This window comes from Drosophila erecta, unplaced genomic scaffold, assembly GCF_003286155.1.
Source record: "Drosophila erecta strain 14021-0224.00,06,07 unplaced genomic scaffold, DereRS2 tig00000055-arrow-pilon, whole genome shotgun sequence".
Taxonomy (NCBI): domain Eukaryota; kingdom Metazoa; phylum Arthropoda; class Insecta; order Diptera; family Drosophilidae; genus Drosophila; species Drosophila erecta.
In genome coordinates this window covers 2,795,926-2,817,209 of record NW_020825200.1, presented here as the reverse complement: position 1 = coordinate 2,817,209, position 21,284 = coordinate 2,795,926, and the positions used below count along the sequence as shown (strand labels likewise).

General features: G+C 44.4%; 1 protein-coding gene across 1 annotated transcript; it reads right to left on the bottom strand.

The window, feature by feature from the left end:
• Nucleotides 1-20,700: 20,700 nt before the first annotated feature.
• LOC26526665 lies at nucleotides 20,701-21,284 on the bottom strand. The gene has a single exon (XM_015160063.1). The coding sequence runs from the start codon at nucleotides 21,040-21,042 to the stop codon at nucleotides 20,701-20,703; it is 342 nt and encodes a 113-aa protein (XP_015015549.1). The 5' UTR covers nucleotides 21,043-21,284.

The window sequence follows — 21,284 nt, the reverse complement described above, 5'->3', positions numbered from 1 at the left end:
GTGGTATGACCAGCCCCAGGACTTTACCACCCCAAGTCGCCGGGGGCGAGGACTTGGCATGATTTTGTGTGCTCTGCACTCGGCTGCAGCTTGGAAGTGAGCTGTGTTTGAGCTCTATGCCAGGAATGGCCATTAACTGCATGTCGGGGTACAAATGCGAAATGTGTTAATATCGAATCCCCTGAATTCCAAGCACACAGTGCACAATTTTGATTGCCATCCAAGGTTGCATTGAATGTTCGAGATGATAATATATATATAAGTGTCCTGTGCCCTAAAGTCACTAATTTGTTATAGCACCTTTTAGGCACCTTTCCTTTCCTTGAATAAACTTATCAATTTGTCCTACTCATACATTTTCAGCAGGGCCTAGACCACTTGAATTTTTTGAGTAATGGCAACCATTAAGCCCTTGGATCTCTTGCTAATAAAAAACGTCATTTGCTGCTTGACTGCGAAGTGTGTAATTGCATAACCTCAAAGAAACACATTAGTGGGCACTCCTGCAAGTGTTCCAAAGGAGCTGTTCCACAGGAGCTGTTCCACAGGAGCTGTTCCACAGGAGCTGCCGTGGTGCACCTGCTTATGTGTGCGGCTTGGAGGACGAGGACGAGGACCTGCCCGTCACCGAGGCAAACTAATTACGCGCCCCTTTAAGAAATTAAATGCATTTTGGTCCCGCCTTGCCGGCAATTTGAGTGCTCTACTCGGTGGCCGGGTGAGCACATAATTGCCACTTGTCGCTGCTCCTCGAGAAACGCTTCCTTGCCGCTCTCCAAAAAGGAGAAATGCGAAAATAACAACTGCCTCATAATGGCAGTGCAGAAATCAAAAGAGTTGACTCGCAATTAAAATAAATTAAATATTTCAAACGTGAAATGAGCTCTGGTCCGGACCCGGGAATGTCGTCGTTATGAATTTAAGGAAGCGAGTTTTCTGAAGCATATTTAGCTTAATTGAATGCCGAGGAACTCATTTATTTCGTAATTACATTTTTCCCCAGAAAATGGCCAGTGTTATTTATAAATCACTTCGTAACTGAAATGGCCATTTGATGCTAGCAAATTAAAATTAGTAGTTATTCAAAAGCATTTGCCAATTAAATTATATATTATGCTCTGCAAAGGATTGCACTTAAAAATGAATATCGGCATATGGGTTGTATTTTGCATTAGTTTTTGGAGAAGAACATAAGCATTTTGCACACATGCCACTGTGCCACTTATGTTGGCTTTTGGCTTTTCACTTATCAATTGTGGCAGCTTTTCGAGCGGATTATTAAGAATTTATGCCGGGTAAATATGGAAAATACAGCGCCATATAGGAATCGAACACGTACGAAGACGTGAGTCCTGCCAGGAGGAGCCTACCACTGCCAGGATCGGAACAGGAATCGAGATGCGAACCGAGATGGCAGTGGAAATGGAAATAGAAATAGTTTTCAGCGAGTGACACGCATAGCAGGCATGTACGAGTATGACACATGTTCTGTGGCCTATTTTATTAATCGCATTTTTGCCACATTTCGGGGGCCGCATTAAATATTAAATGCCAGGGAAGCAAAGGCCGGATTATGCCGAGCTCGGTTGTGGCTCAGTTTAGTTTCAGCTAGCCGACATGCACAATAAATTGTATTTAAAATGAAACAGTCGCCGGGCAACTTCTTTCATTCCGGACACGTGCGAATTCATTCAGGACGTGTGGCGTTGGCCCTGATCTCTGACATGGCAGGCTGGCTTCGGAACAGGAGCTGGCACAGGAGCTGGGTATAGCCGGCAGGACTCGATGTTTGCCTTCTGACGTTTACAAATTACCCACAGCTGGCGAGCAAAATGCCAGGGCATTGTGTGCTGGCTTTCTTCGTCCTGCGTCCTCCTGCGCCTGGGTGCTATATTAAACGTACATATGTCTCGGGATCCCAGATCTGCCGAAAAACAAGTGCTCTTACATGTGACTGAGTGGTCTGGGCGGAGAGGCTGGGTGCTCAGTTAGTTTATTTTTTGCATGAATTATTCATCCGGCTTTGTCTCATCAAATTGAGCGACCTCGTTAGTCTCTAAAATGTCAAAATTTCTACTGCCAAACATTTGTTGCTTCAATTATTCAAATGTAATTTCCAAATTGCACTTTTCAAAATGGATGGAAAACAAACTTTTCCTGCAGGTGTGTGTGTGTTGTGTTTTTGTTTACAAACGGCATTTGCATGTGTGATAAGTTTGGACTGCTCAGCCTAATTAATATAGATTTGACAATTGAAATTTATACATAAGATTGCGAATCGTTAAATCATTTAGGGATAATTGCTCACGCCTATTCGGGCCCTAATTGAGTTATATGACCCATAATTGAAAGACTGCAGTTAAAACTTGGCAAATTAAAGTTCGGTCCACACGTCGTATGCGTAATAATACGCATAATTCCCAAATTACTACATTAATTCACGAGTTGGGCTGGCTTTTTCACTGGGTTTTTCGCTCGACCCTCGGGCGAGGTCCTGGCGTTTATGCGAAAAGTTTAATCAACAAACTAAATCGCTTAGCAGCGCGAACTGTAACTAATTTGCTTTGCGGGCTACAACCGTGCGAAAAAGTTGCTGCCGTTTGCGCATCATAATGATAAAAGTTGAATGTCCCTGCAGCAAAAGTATATATGTTGCTATATACGTGGGCTACTGAATTTGGAATAAATAATTACACACCTTGGTGTAGTTGATCATTGCAGCAGCAATGGAGGGAGTCTTTAAATTATCAAGAGTTATCCTTCGAGACACCGCCACATTCGCTCTAAAAGTGCTGTTGATTTCTGTTCCTTTGGTTAAATCATATCTGATTTCTGAGTTCTTGGCTTGCACCGAAAAAGCTGGCCGACTTTTTTGCTGCCACCCACCCACAACTAGTATTCATGCCGATTCCCCATTGAGGGCAGAGAAAGGCACATAAAAATGCGAATGAAGATGCGAATGAAGTGAGCTCTTGAAAGGCAACATTGAATACGCATACGCTCGAGGAGTTTGCATGTTAATTAAATAGAAAGCACCGACGGGGCCGATGCATTGCACTCGAAAGTCGAGTCAACTCGAGTCGAGGACCTTGGCTTCGTCCTGGCGAAACGAGGCCATTCATATCAATTTGTTTGGCCTACGCATTGAATTGCGGTTTGTGGATAAGCCTTCGCAGATGGGAATGCCTAGTAGTGCGCTGCCAGTGCCTTCCTCACTCGGGTTGTGATCTCTTTGGCAGCGTCAAGTGCTACTCAAAATTTACAGAATTCATTTATGCAAATGAAGTGCCTTTTATGACGCCGAGAGATGAGATGCGACCAAGGACGATGGTGCTGTTGATGATGCGAAATGCCGGGCAAAGCCAGGACGAAGGAGAATGGATTGAAATAAAGCCAGTTGCAAGGACGAGACAAGACAGTGCGAGTAATGAACGAAAATTGAGCAAATTATTCAGTTCCTTTGGCCCAACAATTAAACAATTTACGTACATTTCGAAGTGCTCCAGCATTTTGCCAACTAATTACGCGAACTGCTGGCTTAACTCGAACCAGGCTGGCGCAGGATGCGCTGACTTTGAAGTTCGTTTTCCGTCTAATGAACTCCTATGTGCAACCTCCTGATAGGTAAATAATTGGGAAAGTTTCGTATAAACAGGAATATAAATATGATATTTTATACGCCCCTTAACAGTTCCTCATGAACTGATGGGAAAAGGTTCGAACTTTCACAATAAAATGTAGTATTTTGTTCCCTGTCCTTTGGCTTCATTGTGAGTGATATTTAAATGAAACATCTTCAACTTGCCCGCCGTCTGTCAGCCAAAACAACTTACTCACCCATATATTGCGCCTGTTTATCTTACTCGTCTGGCTATTCACTTGGCAGGCCATAAAAAACGCTGGCCAAGTCAATCCGGGCCATCAATAAAACAATCAATAGACGCTGACAGCTGCAAATCCTGCCGCCCGGATGAACGGATAACTTCGAACGGGCTTGGCCATTCATAAATTGACACATTATCGAAATTTATGGCAACAACAGCGGCCAAATACAAAGGCGTGATTCGTTGGCAGGACGAAGGGCACCGATGGCAGGATGCAGGCAAATATCTGTGCGAAATTAATGATGCGACACATTGGAAAAACAAAGGCCATTGCCACGCAGCACGGAAAACGGGGGGCAGACAGCAGAAGCAACAGTTGCAAACAAGCAAGTCGGTGCAAAGAGTGGGTTAATGGGGGAGGTGGAGGGCGGCAAGCGGAAGCCACCCCCTGAGTTGCACCACCCCGAAATTGAGGGGGAAATTCTGTGGTAACTCCGGGAAAATGGGAAAGGAAAACCTCCCCCGGGGCAGGCAAACTTCCGCAAGGGGTAGGCAAACAATTATAGATAGAGATGACAAACATGCAGGATTTTCAACTTCACTTGTGTGGTATTCGAACCTTTCAAACCCTTTTTAACAAACGAATACAAATTAATGTTTTTCTACCCCTGACAACGCAATTATTCATTATGCATGTTTTTCATAAAAACGTACTTATATGTACTTTTGTTTTTTCCTAGCTCATTCAATCTCTTTCGCTTATTAAAATTAGTTCTAAAGCAGTCGGACAAAAACCAATTAACAAATAATTTATTGATTTGTGGTCAAACTTTTTTCTAGATGCCAATACTCCAGAGTGTAGGATTGTAATTAAAATTCGTGTGTCGCAAGTGGTGCATTACATTGTTATTCCACCCCTAGCTGCAAGTTTAGAGGGTTGTGATTTCTTGCCAAGGGCTCTCGGTTCTGACGTTTTTATTAAATTCCAGCAGCGTGCAGCACCATCTCCTCCAGCTGGACATTAAGTTCACAAATTTTTTAATAAACTGGCATCCAGTAATGAAACACAATGGAACTTCAGCCCGAAAGGGGCCCGTCCAGCTTATTTTCCGCAGCTCCGCAGGGGATGTTCGCACCACCCACCCAACCACCCAGCTAAACCACCCACCCCCAATGGAAATTACTTGTTTTGCTTTGTTGCGGTCTGAAGGGGATGCGGATGGCTGTTTGATGTATTAATTCGGAAAGTGCCGCGGATGGGGGGCGGTGACGGGGGGCATGGGTATGAATTTCAAGTTGCTGCAAATAATTGTGACGTGAGCGAACTCCAAAAGGCACTTGGCAGACAGATGACGCCGGAGTGCGAAATGCCACTTCAATTGTCAGGATTCCGAGTTGGAGTTGGATCGGAGTAGTCTACAAATGTTGTTCACCTTTTTACACGTAGAGAGCATCAACGTCAACAACTTTTTAACAAAGGCGACGAGTCCTGAAGACGCTGCAAGGACATGGCGGGCATGGCTGGCTTGGGGGGATGGGGGTGGCTTTTCCAGGGGGTTTTTCCGAGTTTCCCGGCGGCCAGACAATGGCTGAGCTGACTTATTCATGCTGCAAAGTTCGCAGTGCTCGCTGAGACATAGACATCGCAAGGACTTCCGCAGAAATCATCCTGACACAACGCTGTTTGACATTTCGGCCTGCATTATTTATTCGCTGCACTTTCCACATTTTCCAGCCCCAACTTTTCCGACCGTCCAGGGAATCGATGAGAAATGTTAACATTTTCCGCTTAGTTTTTATTACAGCGCAGCTTTGCTCTCTCCCTTGTATATATGTATATAAATTCCACTTTTTAGGGGACTCTTTTATTTAATCAACAACTGACATCGCCGCTGGCCGCTCATGTGACAATGGGCGAAAACCCGGTAAATCCCTGTTGGCCGGTCGGTGAAATCCCCGTGGCTGCCACATCCATATTATTCCGCGGATTTGTTGCATTCAACTATGTGCACCAGAGTGGAGCGCAGGTTTTGGGCAACTGATTGGGGAATAGGGAAAATCGGGGGCGAAAGGCAGCAAGTTCTTTATTTCTCTCGATTTCCTGCTGACAAGCGGAAATCCTTGTGGCCCGGCACTTAAGCAAATAGCAAAGTAAAATCGAAAAAGTTGACTTATGCATATTGCAATTTGTCTGGTTGTGTGGATTAGAAGTCCATTAGCAGAATTTCCCAACCAGCAAATGTGTGTTCGATAATGATTTAAGGCTGCTAACGAGTTTAAATGGGGCAGCAATCAAATTTGCCATATCCAATCACTATTTAATGCACTAAACTAATTAGGGCCCTTGGCCAAAATAATAAATCACGAACAGTGGTGATTAGTGCTTTTCACGCTTTGCAATCAGTAACTTAATTAAATAAAATAAAACTGCACAGATGACAACTGACTTTTAATTAGAGAATAGATGTTAATTAGCTGCGATTGGAAGTCACCCAACTGCAACGCTTTCATTCAAATTTTAATGTTTGGCAATCGAATTATGATTGATTCTTAATCAAGCAAATTATTGTTTGGCCAAAACCAGTACTGCCGGTGGTGTGGCCTAAACCAGGGATCCCCCGCGATGTTTGTCCAATTAAAGCGATGCTCTGGGGCCAAGTGGGCGGGGCTAATTAATGGATCTGAGCAGTGTGGCAAGTCGGCAGGAATAGAGGCATTTCGCGAGTACTTCGACTAATCAAACTAATTAGGAAATTATTTCCATTCCTGCGGGCGGGCTGTGTACCCCCAAGTATTTGCATGTTTTCAGCAATTCAGAGGGCGGCGTATGTACATAACATAGAATATGTCTATATAGAATCACGCGTCTTGTCTGTGTAAAAATAATTTATGTATGATGTTTGCTCTGCGTAGTGGATGGTGGTACACATATTGGCCCCCAGCCGACGACCTGCTCGATTCCATTGAATGCGATTGTAATTAGGGATTAAGTAAGATTACAACCATCAATATCAATTATTGTGGCACGCATGTATGGGCTGTTCATTAGAATTTATGCGCAAGAAAGAATCGGGGCAAAAAAAAGGGAAAAACAATGATACTGTAACAATACATTACATAAATTAATGTTGATTTAATGAATGGAATGCATATTCATTAGGCCGTGCCAAAACCGCTTCGGGTTTCCGTGTATTTAGTTAATTGCAATCGAACTAAGTCGTGGCGACTCTTGTGCGTGGAAATCGCCCGTGCCGCTTTTCCTTTTCCCCCCGAAAAGCGCTTTCCGCTTTCCGATTTCCGCTTGTTTTCACCTAAGCTGATTAGGGAAATTACGATATTTGGGGCTACTGGCTGTGCGATTTGTTTGTGCGATTTAAATCTGCAAATATGCAGCCTCTATATGGATTTCAACTTGCTAAGCATCAATTTATTATGGGTTGGGTTAATCAGAAAACCTGTGAAAAGCGTACACATTTCGTTGAACATAACGAAATATTGATTGGATTTGTCTAGCTGTGAGCAGGGAAATTGATAGCTAAATATAATTATTTTATTCAAATCAGCAAGTACGAGGCATTGAGAGCAAAAAAGTTTAATTAAGAAGTCACAGAAAATGCTATGATTACCGAATTTGGATGATCTGTAAATGCTATGGCTTTAATAGGCTTTGGCTTTTAATCGATATCAAAGTATTTAAAATACACTTAATTAAAGCATTTGCTAAAATCCTCAGCCTATAGATTTTTTGTTCGTTTCCCTTAGCACTTCGAAGACTTTCCTCGTTGGCTGGCATTTTCCTGGAATGGAAAGTCACTCTCTGCTCTCATCCGCTTCTCCCATTCAATTTGGCAAGTGCATGGAAGGACTTACTCAGTTTTTTTGGCAGTACCCCCCGTGCCGCCCCCGGCCCCAAGGGCGTGACATTGAAATATTACAATAACATGTATGCATGTGTGTAAAATGTGCCCATCGATTTTGCGTGCCATAGGCAGCATTTTCCCCCCGTCGCAAAAAGTCAAATTTTCTGTGAATGTTTTTGTCACAAATGACTTTGCCGTTTTAATTGATTGCTGGCAATAAACCGAACAGGCGCCCTTTGTGCCTCGCTTTTCCACCCACCACCCACCACCCACCCACCAAAGTTTAAATGGAAAGCGTCAACGTCATGCATGTGCGTGTGTGTGTGCGTAAGTGTGTTTGCGAGGTTGGGCGGTGGAAATTGCTGGATCGCCCTCTTCCGCCCTATTTTGGCTTTGTGGAAAATTCGCCGCTTTATTCTTAGAATTTCTATGCGACAATTTCAACTTTTATTTGCACAACATGCAGGGATGGGTGGCAACTGGCACCCCCCATAAAATTCTCAATTACATTTATGATTTCTTGCGCGTTGTGCCATTTTCCCACTTTTCCATCGCCAAGATACTGATACTGTGCTTTCCTTTGCGCATTGTTTTGGTTTTTATTTTTATGCCGCTTTTATTGCATTATTTTCAGCGGGGGCCGTCGTTCTATGCATGTGTTTATTCTGGAATGGCAAGTGCTGGAGAAAATGCCACGGAAAATGGAGCCATTTTTCCGTTGGCCTCGGAACGTGACCGAAACGCAATTTGCCGAGCTTAGTTTAATTTGCTCGTATTAAGCCTGGCCAAATGGGCAGCAATAAAGAATTGTACCGCTCTTCCGACCACCGCTTTTCCAGCAAGTTTTCAATAATACGCATACGACCCGTCTGTTTGATTTTTAACGCCGGCCATCTATTGACATGAACAGATTCGGAAATTTGTTCTTTCGGCTCCGGCTCCAGCTCCGGCTCCGGCTCCTTGGAATCCCCGGGTGCTGGTGCTCCTCTTAATCCCTTTAATGGACTATTAAGCGCTTTTACGGCCACAAGAGGCCCTGACCTCCAGCCACTCCACTGCTGCTCCTGCTCCTGCTGCTCCTGCTCCTCCAGTCTTGTCCTGCTCTAGGCCTGCTTTATGGTCCTGCTCGAGTTTACGATAATCTCATCATTTGATGTTGCAGCACGTTCGTCAATGCCCATTTTATGCTCTACAATATTTGCATTGTACACAGGGAGAAACGATTTGATGGGATCATTATGTGCAATGGACTTGTTTACAAGGATTCCCCAGTATGAAATTTACGCGTCCAACAATTGGCTTGTTAAAACCTGTAAAACTGTATAATTTAATAATGCAAATTAGTTGCTGTGATTAACAAAAAGCTAATAAATGTGTAATATTCATTTCATTGTGTTCTATGGAAAATTGTGGTTCTGTGCAAAGTGGTTTAATGTATTTTTTGTGTGTGCTGGAGCAGAAGATGTAAATTGGAGGGTTCTACTTTCCCCACTGCCCCGTGGCCCTTGTGTCCCCAGGACTCGTAGAACTTGTCAGCAGCGGTGTGTAATAAATTGATTGTGCCAGCAGGAGGCGTCTGGAACCCCTATTCCAAACCCCTTGCCCATCGCCAGCCCCAATCCGTCCCTGGAACGGACTCGATTCTTTTTGAAATTGATACCCCTAATGGGTGACCGGGTTCTGGAATGGATGTGGCTGTGGCTGTGGACGAGGATGTGTCCTGGTGCTGCCTTGATTGACATGTGAATGGGCAAAGACGCAGCCACTTTCAGTTAGCCGCCCAATTAAGAGCGCTTTCTGCCTTTTGTGCCGGCAAACAAAGCCAAACACAAAGGCGGTGGCCAAGCCCCGGATACGGGCCCGTGGACATTGGATCCGCATCCGAACCTGGACGGGCAGCACATAGACGTGAGCGTGGATGTGGATGTCGACTTGGTGGCGTGGCGTGGCATGTCAGTCACGCAGTTTCCTTCTTTTTTTTTTTTGTTTAGACGGTCCAAGCCGGTGTTCTGGAAGCCACAGCCCGGCAAACGATGGGACAGACGCGTTCCCGTCCTCGTCTCGTTTTCCCTCGGGGAGGCGTGGCATTTTGTGACTTTGTTGCGTGATTACCCTAATTGATGGGCATTTCCGGCGGACAAATGAAGCCACTCAATTAACACCTTTCACGAGAATAAAAGCTGCACGTCAGCTGCCCCGAAAACCCATCTGCCATCTGCTGTCTGCCATCTGCCGGCACTCAGAACTCGCAACGCGTTATTTATTCAGTAACATTTATTCAAATTGAGCATTTTAGTGGTGAATACATCCATGTTTGAGTGCGCTGCGGAGTAGTGAAAATGTCCAAGGAAACAGCCTCACTTTTTGGGTAATTAAGGAATTTCTGCCAAGTTTTCCCCATTGGCAGGACACTAAAAAGAATTTCAAATTACATGTGTAATTATTTTGGCCGCCAGCGACGTCGTCGACGTGCCTGTCAAAAATTTCCTTCGCTGCGCATATTATAATGCCATTTGCAATTCTCTTTCATTTTCGCTTCTAATTTAACAAAATTAGCAAATAAAAAGTTTTTCCGCAAAATTACACAAATGTAATTCAGCCACGAGACTGCAGGACCACCCAAGCCATTCATCCCACACCAAATGGCGCAAGTCAAAATGGCAAGGCGGCCAAAAGAACCCGAAAAACGAGTCCAAAGCGAAATGGGGGCCATAATGACTGGGCGTACGGGGGGTTTCAGCATGAGGGGGGCTGTTTTGGGGTCGGGTCAGCGCTCATTTCGGGCGAAACTTTGGGAAATTGTATGATAATTTAAATATACAAACAAATTGTGTGGCGCTTTCAAAAAAACTTTTACCATTTCTTCGGCTCTTGCCTTTTCGGGTGCGGCCAGCTGAGTTATTAGCGCATTAAGTGGCAAAATTTGTGTGACAGCCAAAGACCGAAATTGTTTTCTTAGGTCACTTGAAAAGCTAAAATCTAGCAATTTACTGTGACATTTTTATAATCAAAAGTAAATCAAAGTTTTTGAGACAAAAGTAAATCAAAGTTGTTGAGACAAAATCGCCAGTTGACGAATCAAGGAACAGACACTTTGATTTAATTTCTAAGAAAATAATGTATTTCATATATATATTATTTTTGCCTCATGCTGCGGCTATGAATGATATTAATGACGTGGAAATGGTAGAAATTATCCGATTTAACTTTACCGAAAATGGTCTTTCAAAGAATACTGTGGCATTTCTATTCGCTGACGACCCGCGTTCTCGTTCAAGTGGCTGTCAGACATCCTTGACTGATGGAACTGACAATTGCGGCAGGAGCCGTGCAACAATAAGTCGACTGCCATTCACACACACACAAGCACACTCGTCCTCGCAGGAGGAGACTTCGTCCCCATGTCAATGCCTCAATCTAGATGTACGCTGCAATTTTCGAGGCCTGTCAACTTCAAAAACAGAAATGCCACATTTGCATGACAGCTCAATTCGTGAAATATTCACCAAAACTCACACGCACACACTCGAAAGCGGGTTGTGTCCATTTTTCGGAGTGAGTTAGTCGAAAAAACAGGGCACTTGCTCCCAGTCTGCCACTGTATGGATGTTAGCGTTATGGCTTATGCCACATAAAGGCTACACTGCGTTTTAAAATGTCATGATGTATTTGGCTTATTAATAGACCTAACAAGGCAGCTGGTTCAAGTGGTCCCATAAGCCGTATTGAAATGATTGCTTTGGAAGGGTCTTAGCAAAAAGTATAGCATACTGTTTTGGGCAGCGCAACACTCTGTGTTTTGCTTAAGAAATCAATCATTCCCTTAATGCCCAAATAAACCTCTTTAAAGTGAATGATAAATATTTAATAAATCTAATCTAAATAATAATCCTAAGAATGTTAGAAAGCATTCCCATTTATTTTACACCCTTGCAGGCCTTGTTTAAAGTACGTGTATTTCGAAGTCGGCCAGAATGCAGTGAGTGGCAGTAAGTTGATTTATTTAACATTCTGCAGGTGTGGTGGCCAAAAAAACCCAACTGTCTTTCATCCTGCGAACGAATGGATGGATGTGCGTCGGTGGGTGTGTGTGTGTGTGTGCGAGTATGGCCATTTGTAATAAATATTTGACGCACGGACTTTTTATGGCCTTAACGGGAATGAAAACAACGTCAAGCCGCACTTAAAATGGCAAATGGAAATTCTCACCAGTGGCAACCACAATTAATACACCGTAGACCGGAGCAGCTTTCAGCCCGAAGTCGGGCAGTTGGAAGTTGGGAGTTTGGAGTCCGGGGATCGGGAGTCTGGACTCCCAAGTTCGTTGTCCACAGTCCACAGTCCGTATGTCCAGTGGAATGGAGTGGCCATGGCCATGGCGGTGCGGTTACTGCGTCATCATCTCGGGACTCCAGTTGGCCAATGCAATCAAAAACGATTCGCATCCGCAATATCAGCGATGACCTCAAAATCAACATGGCAGCCCGGCCAACCAATTTATTTGTTGACCCGTTGGCAATGCAGTCAATTTTTCCAACTGCCAGACAGCAGACTACGGACTGCGGACTACGGACTGCGGACTACGGACTGCGGACTACGGACTGCGGACTACGGACTACGGACTGTGTACCACGGACTACGGAGGCCCAATCTGTCCTGCTCGCTTGTTTGTCCGCCGTGCTGGATATAAACCTTTGAGTCGCAATTTTTACGTTCGACTGCGGAAGACCACAAAATAATGACAGGAAATTATCTCGCAGCAGACGGGCTGCTCGTTGGCCGGCATCCAAAACAATTTCACTCTGTTGTGATCCCAATCCCATTGCCATTCCCTGGTCGCCGTGATATGCCGTGCCGAATGGGATGCAATCGCAGGCTGATTCCAACTAATTCCGGACTTATCGGGGCCAATGAGGGTCAGCTGTAGTACATTCCGTAATTGCAAAGTGAAACACAATTCCGGGGCCGCGGGGCCAAAGTTTTTACACCTGCAAGCGAGGCCCAAGGAAATCGCCAAAGTTTTATAATATTGTTAACATGAAAGCAGGGAAGTGCTGGAAAAATGAGGCAGCAGAACGGCCACACATTTTGTGCGGCAGAGTGGAAAACTTTGGCTTTGTTTCTGCCTTTGGTTTCTTGCTATAGGGTTTCCCGGCCGTTTTTCCTGATATTTATTTTTTCATTATCAGGCAATTTGCAAAGTGCGGTTAAGTTTTTGACAAAGCCTAGCCGACTTCAAAGGGAAACTTTCAAAGTAAGACCCAAGGTGTGAGTCGAAACAGATTCTGGTTGGTGTTATTGTATTTTCATCTGCTTTTCATGAGTTATTTCGAAATGAAATCTAGATTTTGATTAAAGATGATTGTAACTGATATATAAGCCACGAGCCAATGTACTCAACTAATTGCAGTGACTTGTAGTCGAGTTTTACAATAAACGGAAACGGAGCCCTAAGTGCATTTACCACTTCAAAGTGAGTGATTAACGAAAGCGTTGGCAAATACACAGATTGATTTAACCGCCTCCGAGTAATGGACATGGGACATTGGACATCCGGCGAGTGTGTTTGCTCAATAAACTAAGCACACACACGATGTAATTTCTAAATCCAGAATAAACATTCGCTGCGGCGTGAGGAGACTGGCCAAATCAAATGTGTAGCTGCTAATATGAAATGTACACAGACGGAAGAGTTAATCCTCATCGACAATTTGACATCAGCAGTTTCGATGCTTTTGCTTTCAAATAACGGAAGCCATTAAGTTGTCACATGCAGGCGGCGAGCCCAGTGCCATAAAAAAATAAATACGTATACGCCCGGTTGGCTGGCCGGGCATCGGATTCGGTTTCGGCATCGGCATTGGCATCGGGTTATGTGCCGGGATCGGGCCATGATGGTGGTGCATTTGGGAAAAGCAAGCCACAAGTGGTCATTCAGACAAATGGCCAAATGGCGGGGGCTCATGAATAATTCAGATTTTAAATTGCATTTATGCAAATGCGGATGCTCGCAGATTTTCGCCACTGGCTGTCGCGTTAGTCCGGGAAAAAGAGGCCCGGAGTGGGTACCCCAATGGCCGGGGAACCTCCGAAACCCGTGAACCCGAGGGCAATGCATTTGCAACTTAATGCGCCGAAAGCTGCGAGTTTTTGCGCTAATGCACAATTTGTATGCGTCAACACTTTCATCAGCCGAAAAAGCTGGTTTCCCCTGCCAGTGGGCATCGTCCTTATCAACGCAAATATCAAAAACCCTATTGATAAGACCGCCTGGAAGCCACACCCCCCAAAGAAATGGAGGCCAAGTGACTCAGTGACCTGCAAGACATAAAATCCCGTCCACTCCCGGGCCACCTGTTCCCCGGGCCAACTCTTTGGCAATTTGTGTGCATCGCCGACTGCAGATGTTTTTCCTCCACTGAGTTCGAGGTCTCGCTCCAGAAACTTGCAGATTTATTGCCCAGAAACTTTTATTGCCTGCAAGAATATGTACGGGCCGAGATAAAGATGCAATCTGGAACTTGTTTGGCGAGTGAAACACTTTGCCATCTGCCATCCGAAAGTGTGTGGGGTAATTGAAGTCACTCAGTCGAGGAGGTGGCACTTTTCCAGGTCGCATTTGTCTGCCTGTCTGTCTGTCCGTTGCCATTTCGGTTCCGTTCCAAAGATTTAGGCAATTGAGGGACAATTAAATATGGGACTCAACTGATTTTTTGTTTGGGTCCTGAGTGTGTCCTTAAAAATCTTGAGTCTTGAAATCTGTAGGGTGTTGGTATGTTTGATATGGTGCCTCAAATGCAAAGTGGATCGCAAATATGCCAAGTAGTTAATACGAAAGAATAAATGGAATAAGGAATTCACAAGAAGGAAAGGTTGCCTTCTCCACCGAATGTCAGTTCACCTTAAGCCCGATTGTAAGATGCTAACCATTTGGGACACTCTAATGGGAGCTCTTCGGTGGAAATCAATCTAATGGAAATAATAGACCCTTCGAGAGCAACAACAGTGGCCCAACTAAATGATGCTAATCGGATTTGAAAACGAGAAGCAGAGGGTATCGCTTTCCCCTCGAGCGAGTGCAAAGAAAGGACGCAGTTGGCCAAAAGTGGGTTTTTGGCCAACAGTTGGACAACGGCCGAAGGGTCGAGCCATCGCTCAGAGATGCCTCACTTTCATGTTGTTCCCTAAGGTAAATATACCTTCCAAGTATTATAAGTATTCACGGAAGGTGCTGAAAAGTATTTGAAAATATAAACAACATTCTGCAGAGATGATTCGGTGGTCCTCATCCTTGCCAAACTAAACCGATCAAAGAGCTCAGGTTGACTTCCACTTTCAGGGGTGAAGCCATTAAGTGTATAGCAGATCTGTCTAGAAAAAGGCCAAGTTGACAACTATGCCCAGGGCTAGGAAAACAGGCTACAACCGCATAGAAATGGACAGCAATGCCGTCCCTTCAAGGATGTTGGGTGGTGGCTCGTCATTCGAGGCGAAGCGAAGCGACTCGATTGGATATTCATTTATGCGCCTCAAAGATAAGCACTAAATAAATAAATGCCCACAGAGGGTGAGAAAATGTAAATAAATGACTGCAAAAATATGGCAAAAATCGAAGTCAAGCGCCGCCGGGTGATTCGTATGGAAATGAAATGGCTGTCCTTCGAGTCCTTGCCCAGAACGAGAGGTCTGTAAATTGTTCACGGCCTGCCTTAAATTACAACTGTCAATCGAATCGGGTAAAGGATAACACAACCAGGACGATCTTATCTCGGTGTGGGGGCCTTTCGGTTGGGAGCGTGTTTACGCACATATGGTGGCTGAAATCAAAACATCATGAAATTGTTTTTCCAACATCATTTGCTGGGCAAAATTCCCATTTTTAGCTGGCTACATATTTCCGTGCGTTTACAGAAGGGATATGAACAACATCCGGCGAATTCGGGCCATCATTTCCAACAGCCTTTCACTACTCATTGCATTTGGCCAAACACGGGTGGCCAACCAACCGATTTGGTTATTACAAACTCATATCTTGTGCGGCTCGCAACCAAAGTGACCGCAGGACCAAAGGATGTGGCATTCCGGGTGGGGGACATGGCGCTCCGACCGATTGCGGGGCGATGCTAAAAATTGTTCAAAATTTGCATTTTATATTAACGGAAACAGTTGTTGCCTTTGAGCACACAAGCTCCCCCAGCTGGAACCCACATCCACATCCACATCCATCCTCATCCGCATCCGCTGCTCTTGTCCGGCCTGTTACACAATTCTAAAGCAAATTTGACGCGTTTATGCATGTAAATTAAACAAATTTGATTTTAAATATCTTGTGGCAGAGGCGGACGAACGGTGCAAACGGATGGGATATGAGCTGGCCATATGGCCTGGGATTCACCCACCAGCATCATAAATAAAACAAATTCCTGGCCAGCAGGCGGCGGTCCCTGGGAAATATGGATTTAGACTTGGAAAGAGCCCAAGTCACCGTACTTCATGCGGTTGTTGAACTTGAGGTCCATTAATGCTAAGCATATTGAAATGCAAAACCCTCAAGAGAGCAACCACTTGTTACGCTCCATTGGATGCGTCTAATCTGGACATGGAGTCATTGTGTTATGGGGATTAGAAGGATGCACGGGAGTCGGGGGTCCTGATTGTGGATATACATTTACTGGCTGGCGTATCGATTTCTGCCGGCTTCAATGAGCCTGTTATAGAGTAGATACGGCTATTTGAAAGTATTTAAGTGTATTATTTAGAATAAAATGCAGCAAAAATACGTTATATCGATGCAGCCATCTTCCAATATAAACCATTTCCCAATACTGGAGTTCGCTTAAGCAATCATTCAATTTAAATATACCATTTGGGGCGAAAACTTTGCTAGTTCGCCGACCAAGTGAAACAAGGCGAGTGACGAAAAGTTCGCACGTGCTGGAGCAACGAGCGAAAGGATTATGGGCTAAATGTCGCAGCAGCAACGGCATCATCGGGATCAGCACCTCGAGCCACAGGACAAAGAGCACCCAGCCGCCCACCTCCGAAGGGGCGTGGCCAGATGCACGGCAAAATCAAAGGAACAGTTCGGAGAGCACTTAAAAGTCCATTAATGGCATTAAGTGGACATCGGGCGGGTTTTTGGGGCACATTTGCTCCACAATGTTCGCAAATCGAACGAGGGACTTAGGGGCAACTAAGCTGGATTCGAACCTTAAATATATTTCACGCAGGTGCCACACTGCAGATTCTCGCATTTAAGAGTCAAACCAAACATAATTTTGATGGGCTGCTCACGTTGTGCCGGGGATTTGCATGACAGGCAACACCAAAATCTGACAATAGCTGCGAAATTTCAATGGCTGGAAAAGTCCCCAGTTGCTGGTAGTTTGGCTGACGCTGTTGCTGTTTTTGCTGTTTTTGTTGCTATGGGATTGGGTTTGGTTGTTCGATTTTGCGCCGACGGCTTTGAATTCACGGGTTTTGGCCGGGAATAAAACGCACGAATGCGCCGCCATCGCAGCCACGGCGCAAAACAAAAATGACAATGGCAGGCAGCAAATTTTTGCAATTCCCAACAGCACTTCAACTTCCGGCTGCCATTTTTTCCGGCCCCGGCACCGGCCCCGCCCCCAGCCTCGCCCACCGCCCCTGACCGCCCACAAGTTGACAAAAGTTTTGCAGCAGCCATTGAAAATGTGACTCCATTTGAGATTTGCCCGGCCAAAACAACAACTGCGATGGATTAAAGCTGACCATGGAGTGCGGACTTTTTGATACCTAGTTACTTAGAGATGGAATCGTTCCAAAATATGTACATAAAGCTATATCTTAGAGCTAGAAATACAATAAATTGCATACATGTTTTGAAGATTGAGATCAAGTCTTAGACTAGAAACCAATATTTCTTCATATATCTCTCGATCAAAAACCAATATATACAAATATAACAAATTGTATCTTTTTTATATGCAAAGTGCCCAGTAACTGATACGTTGTATTCGCTTTGCAAGCGCAAAGGGAATGGCAATATTTGTGAAATTTATATTAGCAAAAAAAAGTTTGAAATTGCATATGAATGGACTACCCACCCGCCACCCTGTAAAATCCAACACCCGCTCCCGCTGTGCATAAAAAACCGAAATTTATTTTATGTTTGAAACATTTTAGAGCCCGTGGAGTAATGGCCATTGCACTTTTAAAGTGCCTGAAAAGCGTTAGATACCTCCGCCTCCGCAATCGCCACTCCATTCACATCCGCATCCGCATCCGCATCTGCATCCGCATGCAGCAGTGCCGCAATCAACTTGCAATCGAATGCAATCTGATGTGCTGATGTGTGGAGTGCAGTGGGTGGTTCTCGGGGCGATGGCATTGAGTGACTTGTTCCCAGGGAGGCCGCCCCGCTCAACTTCTCGCCACTCCTTGAATGACATCCGCATTGCATTTGCATTTCGCAGAGCTCTCAATCAAATGTCTGGAACAAAGTGCTGTGCTGTTGGGAAAAGTTGTTCAGCACTCGCAAGTACCAAGTACACACTACCGGGCACGGAGTGCCCAAGTGCTCGTCCGCCGATCTGGGACTGCTCCAGTGGAAGACCTGATGCAGTTGAAGGATGCTGGAGCTGTGGATGGTCACAAGTTGGAAGCAGTGCACGTCCAACGTTCGGCCATCAATCAAATCTTGATAAGGAGCAAATTCAATTTTGACAAATCACAAATAGGCTTTTGTAAACTCAAATTAATGGCAATTGCAGCCGAATGCCCGACGTAATTAAACACACAGTGCACAAATGTGCATTTGTGCATCTGGACAATGTGTGTGCTTGCATTTGAACAAGACTACTACTTAATTACTTTGCGATGTCATTTGCTTAAGGCCGCCTAATATGTGCCATCTAAATATCTCAACTGATAGGCCTTTCCAAACCTTGGCTTTCATTTTTGCTCTCAGGCTGGTACGCAATTTCGCATTTCGCATATACTCGTATGTTCAAATAGCAAATAAATAATGCATTATGGCAGACCAGAGTACAAAAAACAAAGAGAATTCATTGTGGCTTAATGCACAGGTCCGTGGCCATAAAAATATATGACTGTAAATGCAAGTGCAATATTTGCTGGCTGCGTAAATATTTATACAAAATTTCTTTTGATTTATTTGAGTGGAACTAATTGTGGGCGTTGAACTGCAAAAAAACCGAAATAAATCATAAATTTGCCAGAGACCGATAAAGATTTGCGATAAAAAAAGGCAGGCGCATGAAGTATGAGCGGGTTATATTTACATTTGCATTGTCATATTGAACTTTCGCTTTGTGCGACTGACACTGAGTGGAAATTATTTAATTAAACTATCATCAGATAAATTGAAGCAGACAACACCACCACCTCCAACTGGCTGACTGAAAAGGGAGCTTCGTGTCTATGAAAAATTAATTTCGCTACGAAGATACACTTGCGTGTTTGCGGACAATTTGTTGTCGGAAAAACAAGGAAAAGGCGACACAAGTTTAACACTTGGCAAAGTCGCATCAAACTCTCGCCAAGTCTGCGATCTGTAGGAAGGTCAACTATATTGCTATGGGAAAATTAAGAAAGATTATGGCCCTTGCGGAAGATCCCGAAACTAATTAACACATGCTATTGCACTTGCCGCAAATCCTTGCCCCAAGCCAGCGGAAAACACTGGAAAATGGCAATTTAAAAAATAATTATGAAAATGTCTGCGGCGAAAAGCGCTGGCAGGCAGCTTCTGAAGGAGCTAAATGGTAATGAACATTACAAAAACAATTGCGAGTAATTATAATTTGAATGATAATAGCGAAACTTCTTAATCCCCGCAACGGTAATTTTTATCATCGCTTTTTCGCCTTTCCCACACACAAAAGGCTCGGAGACAAAGGCGAAACCGTGGAAAACTCATATTAAAGGACGCCGCGCCGAAAGGAAATCGTTCCGCTCCCGTTGCAATAACATTTCAAAGCGAAATGAAACCACGGGAAAAAGCGATCTGAATCGCGAGGGAAATCCTTATAAATATTTCGGGAAATAAGAAGCAATGTAATGTCGGACAATATACATACATTCATATACATTCTCCACATTAAGCTCATGAGTTGGAGGATAGCCAATGATACATATACGAAATGGTTAAATGTTAACATCGGTAGACAACAGCTAATTCACATCAGTTTGACGTCTTATAGAACTATTCAGAACTGTTCAATTTGATTCAGAGGCCACAAAAACCATTTTGGCCACAGTCGTTAAAAAACGTAGCATACTTTTCTGCGTTTATATGAGTGAATTCAAACGATGCCGTATCCTTGTGATTTCAGTGCTGCCTTTACCAATTTTATAGTCAAAGCTACGTTAGTTGCACTAAAAAGTAATTGTTTAATCCCCAACTATGGTTATTTCCTGCAACAACTCATCTGTTTATGCGCGAAGCTGTCGAAGCATCATGGAAATTAATTCTAATTTGCAGCTCCGCCCAGAAAAACCACACGCCCACAGCCGGACGTGGAGCTCATCAAGCCGTCGCCGCCAGAGACTTGCCCACTTTGCAGCTAATTATTCAGATGAAATAACCGGGCCAAAGAATCGAGGCCAGAGAAATTCGCTGCGAAAAATCAAACAACGAAATTGCTACTTGCAATTTCTCGTCACGTTCAAAACTTAATTAGTACATCAGACCATCAACGCGGCAGAGATGCGGCCAAAAGCTGGCTGAAATGGATGGGGTGGACGGGAAGTGTGGTCCTGCGGAGGCTGGGCCTGTCATAAGGACGTCATGTTTCTTAATTAGTTCTTTGTTATCATAACTTTGGTGAACTGAGCGGCTGCGTCCCGGACTTCTGGACTTCTGGGCTACTCGACTTTGGGAGTGGACGCTTTGGATGGCTGGGCGCTTCATTAGCACGGCATTTCGAGTTTGGCCAGCAAGCTGGAAAATCGATCGAGTCTCAGCTACTTATGGCATATCAATTATAACCCATAACCCATGCTACAACTCCTCAGTAAAAACACAGAATAGCTTGATTTTTGTAATATTTTCTTTTCATATTTAATCTTCTTTTTCTCAATGTATTATCTATGCTGGAGGAAAGGTTTCCAGGCCAGGCCAGTTGGTTCACCTTGAACCCATCCCCCTCCGGGATCAGTTTCGATGGCTGGGCGTTGGAGTGGGTGGGTGGTGACCCCGGAAAATCCCGGCCCGGGGGCACTCCGCTGCCTGCTACTCCACTGAGCACATATTCCGGCTCTTGGCATGCCGCACACGTAGAAGATTTCCGCACGAATTCGCAAAGCAACTCTTGATCCCTTTGACTCAGCCGGCGACATGTTTTCTTTGCCATTCTCTTTGATGTTTACAAATTACACCGAAAGTTGGCAAACAAATTTTCTTATTCACTTTTTCCCGAGTGCACACAATGAAATGGGCAAGCCAAACCGAAACGAAACGAAACGAAACTGAACTAAACTAAACTAAACTAAACTAAACCAACGGATTGGCACTGGTCCGGGGGGATTGTTGGATTGCTGGATTGCTGGATTTCTAGATTTCTGGCTCGGAAGGTAAACGTTGAGAAATGCGGAC

What these genes read in the sequence shown, in the direction of transcription:
- LOC26526665 (XM_015160063.1), bottom strand. Translation starts at nt 21,042, where the DNA reads ATGGCAAAGAAAACATGTCGCCGGCTGAGTCAAAGGGATCAAGAGTTG.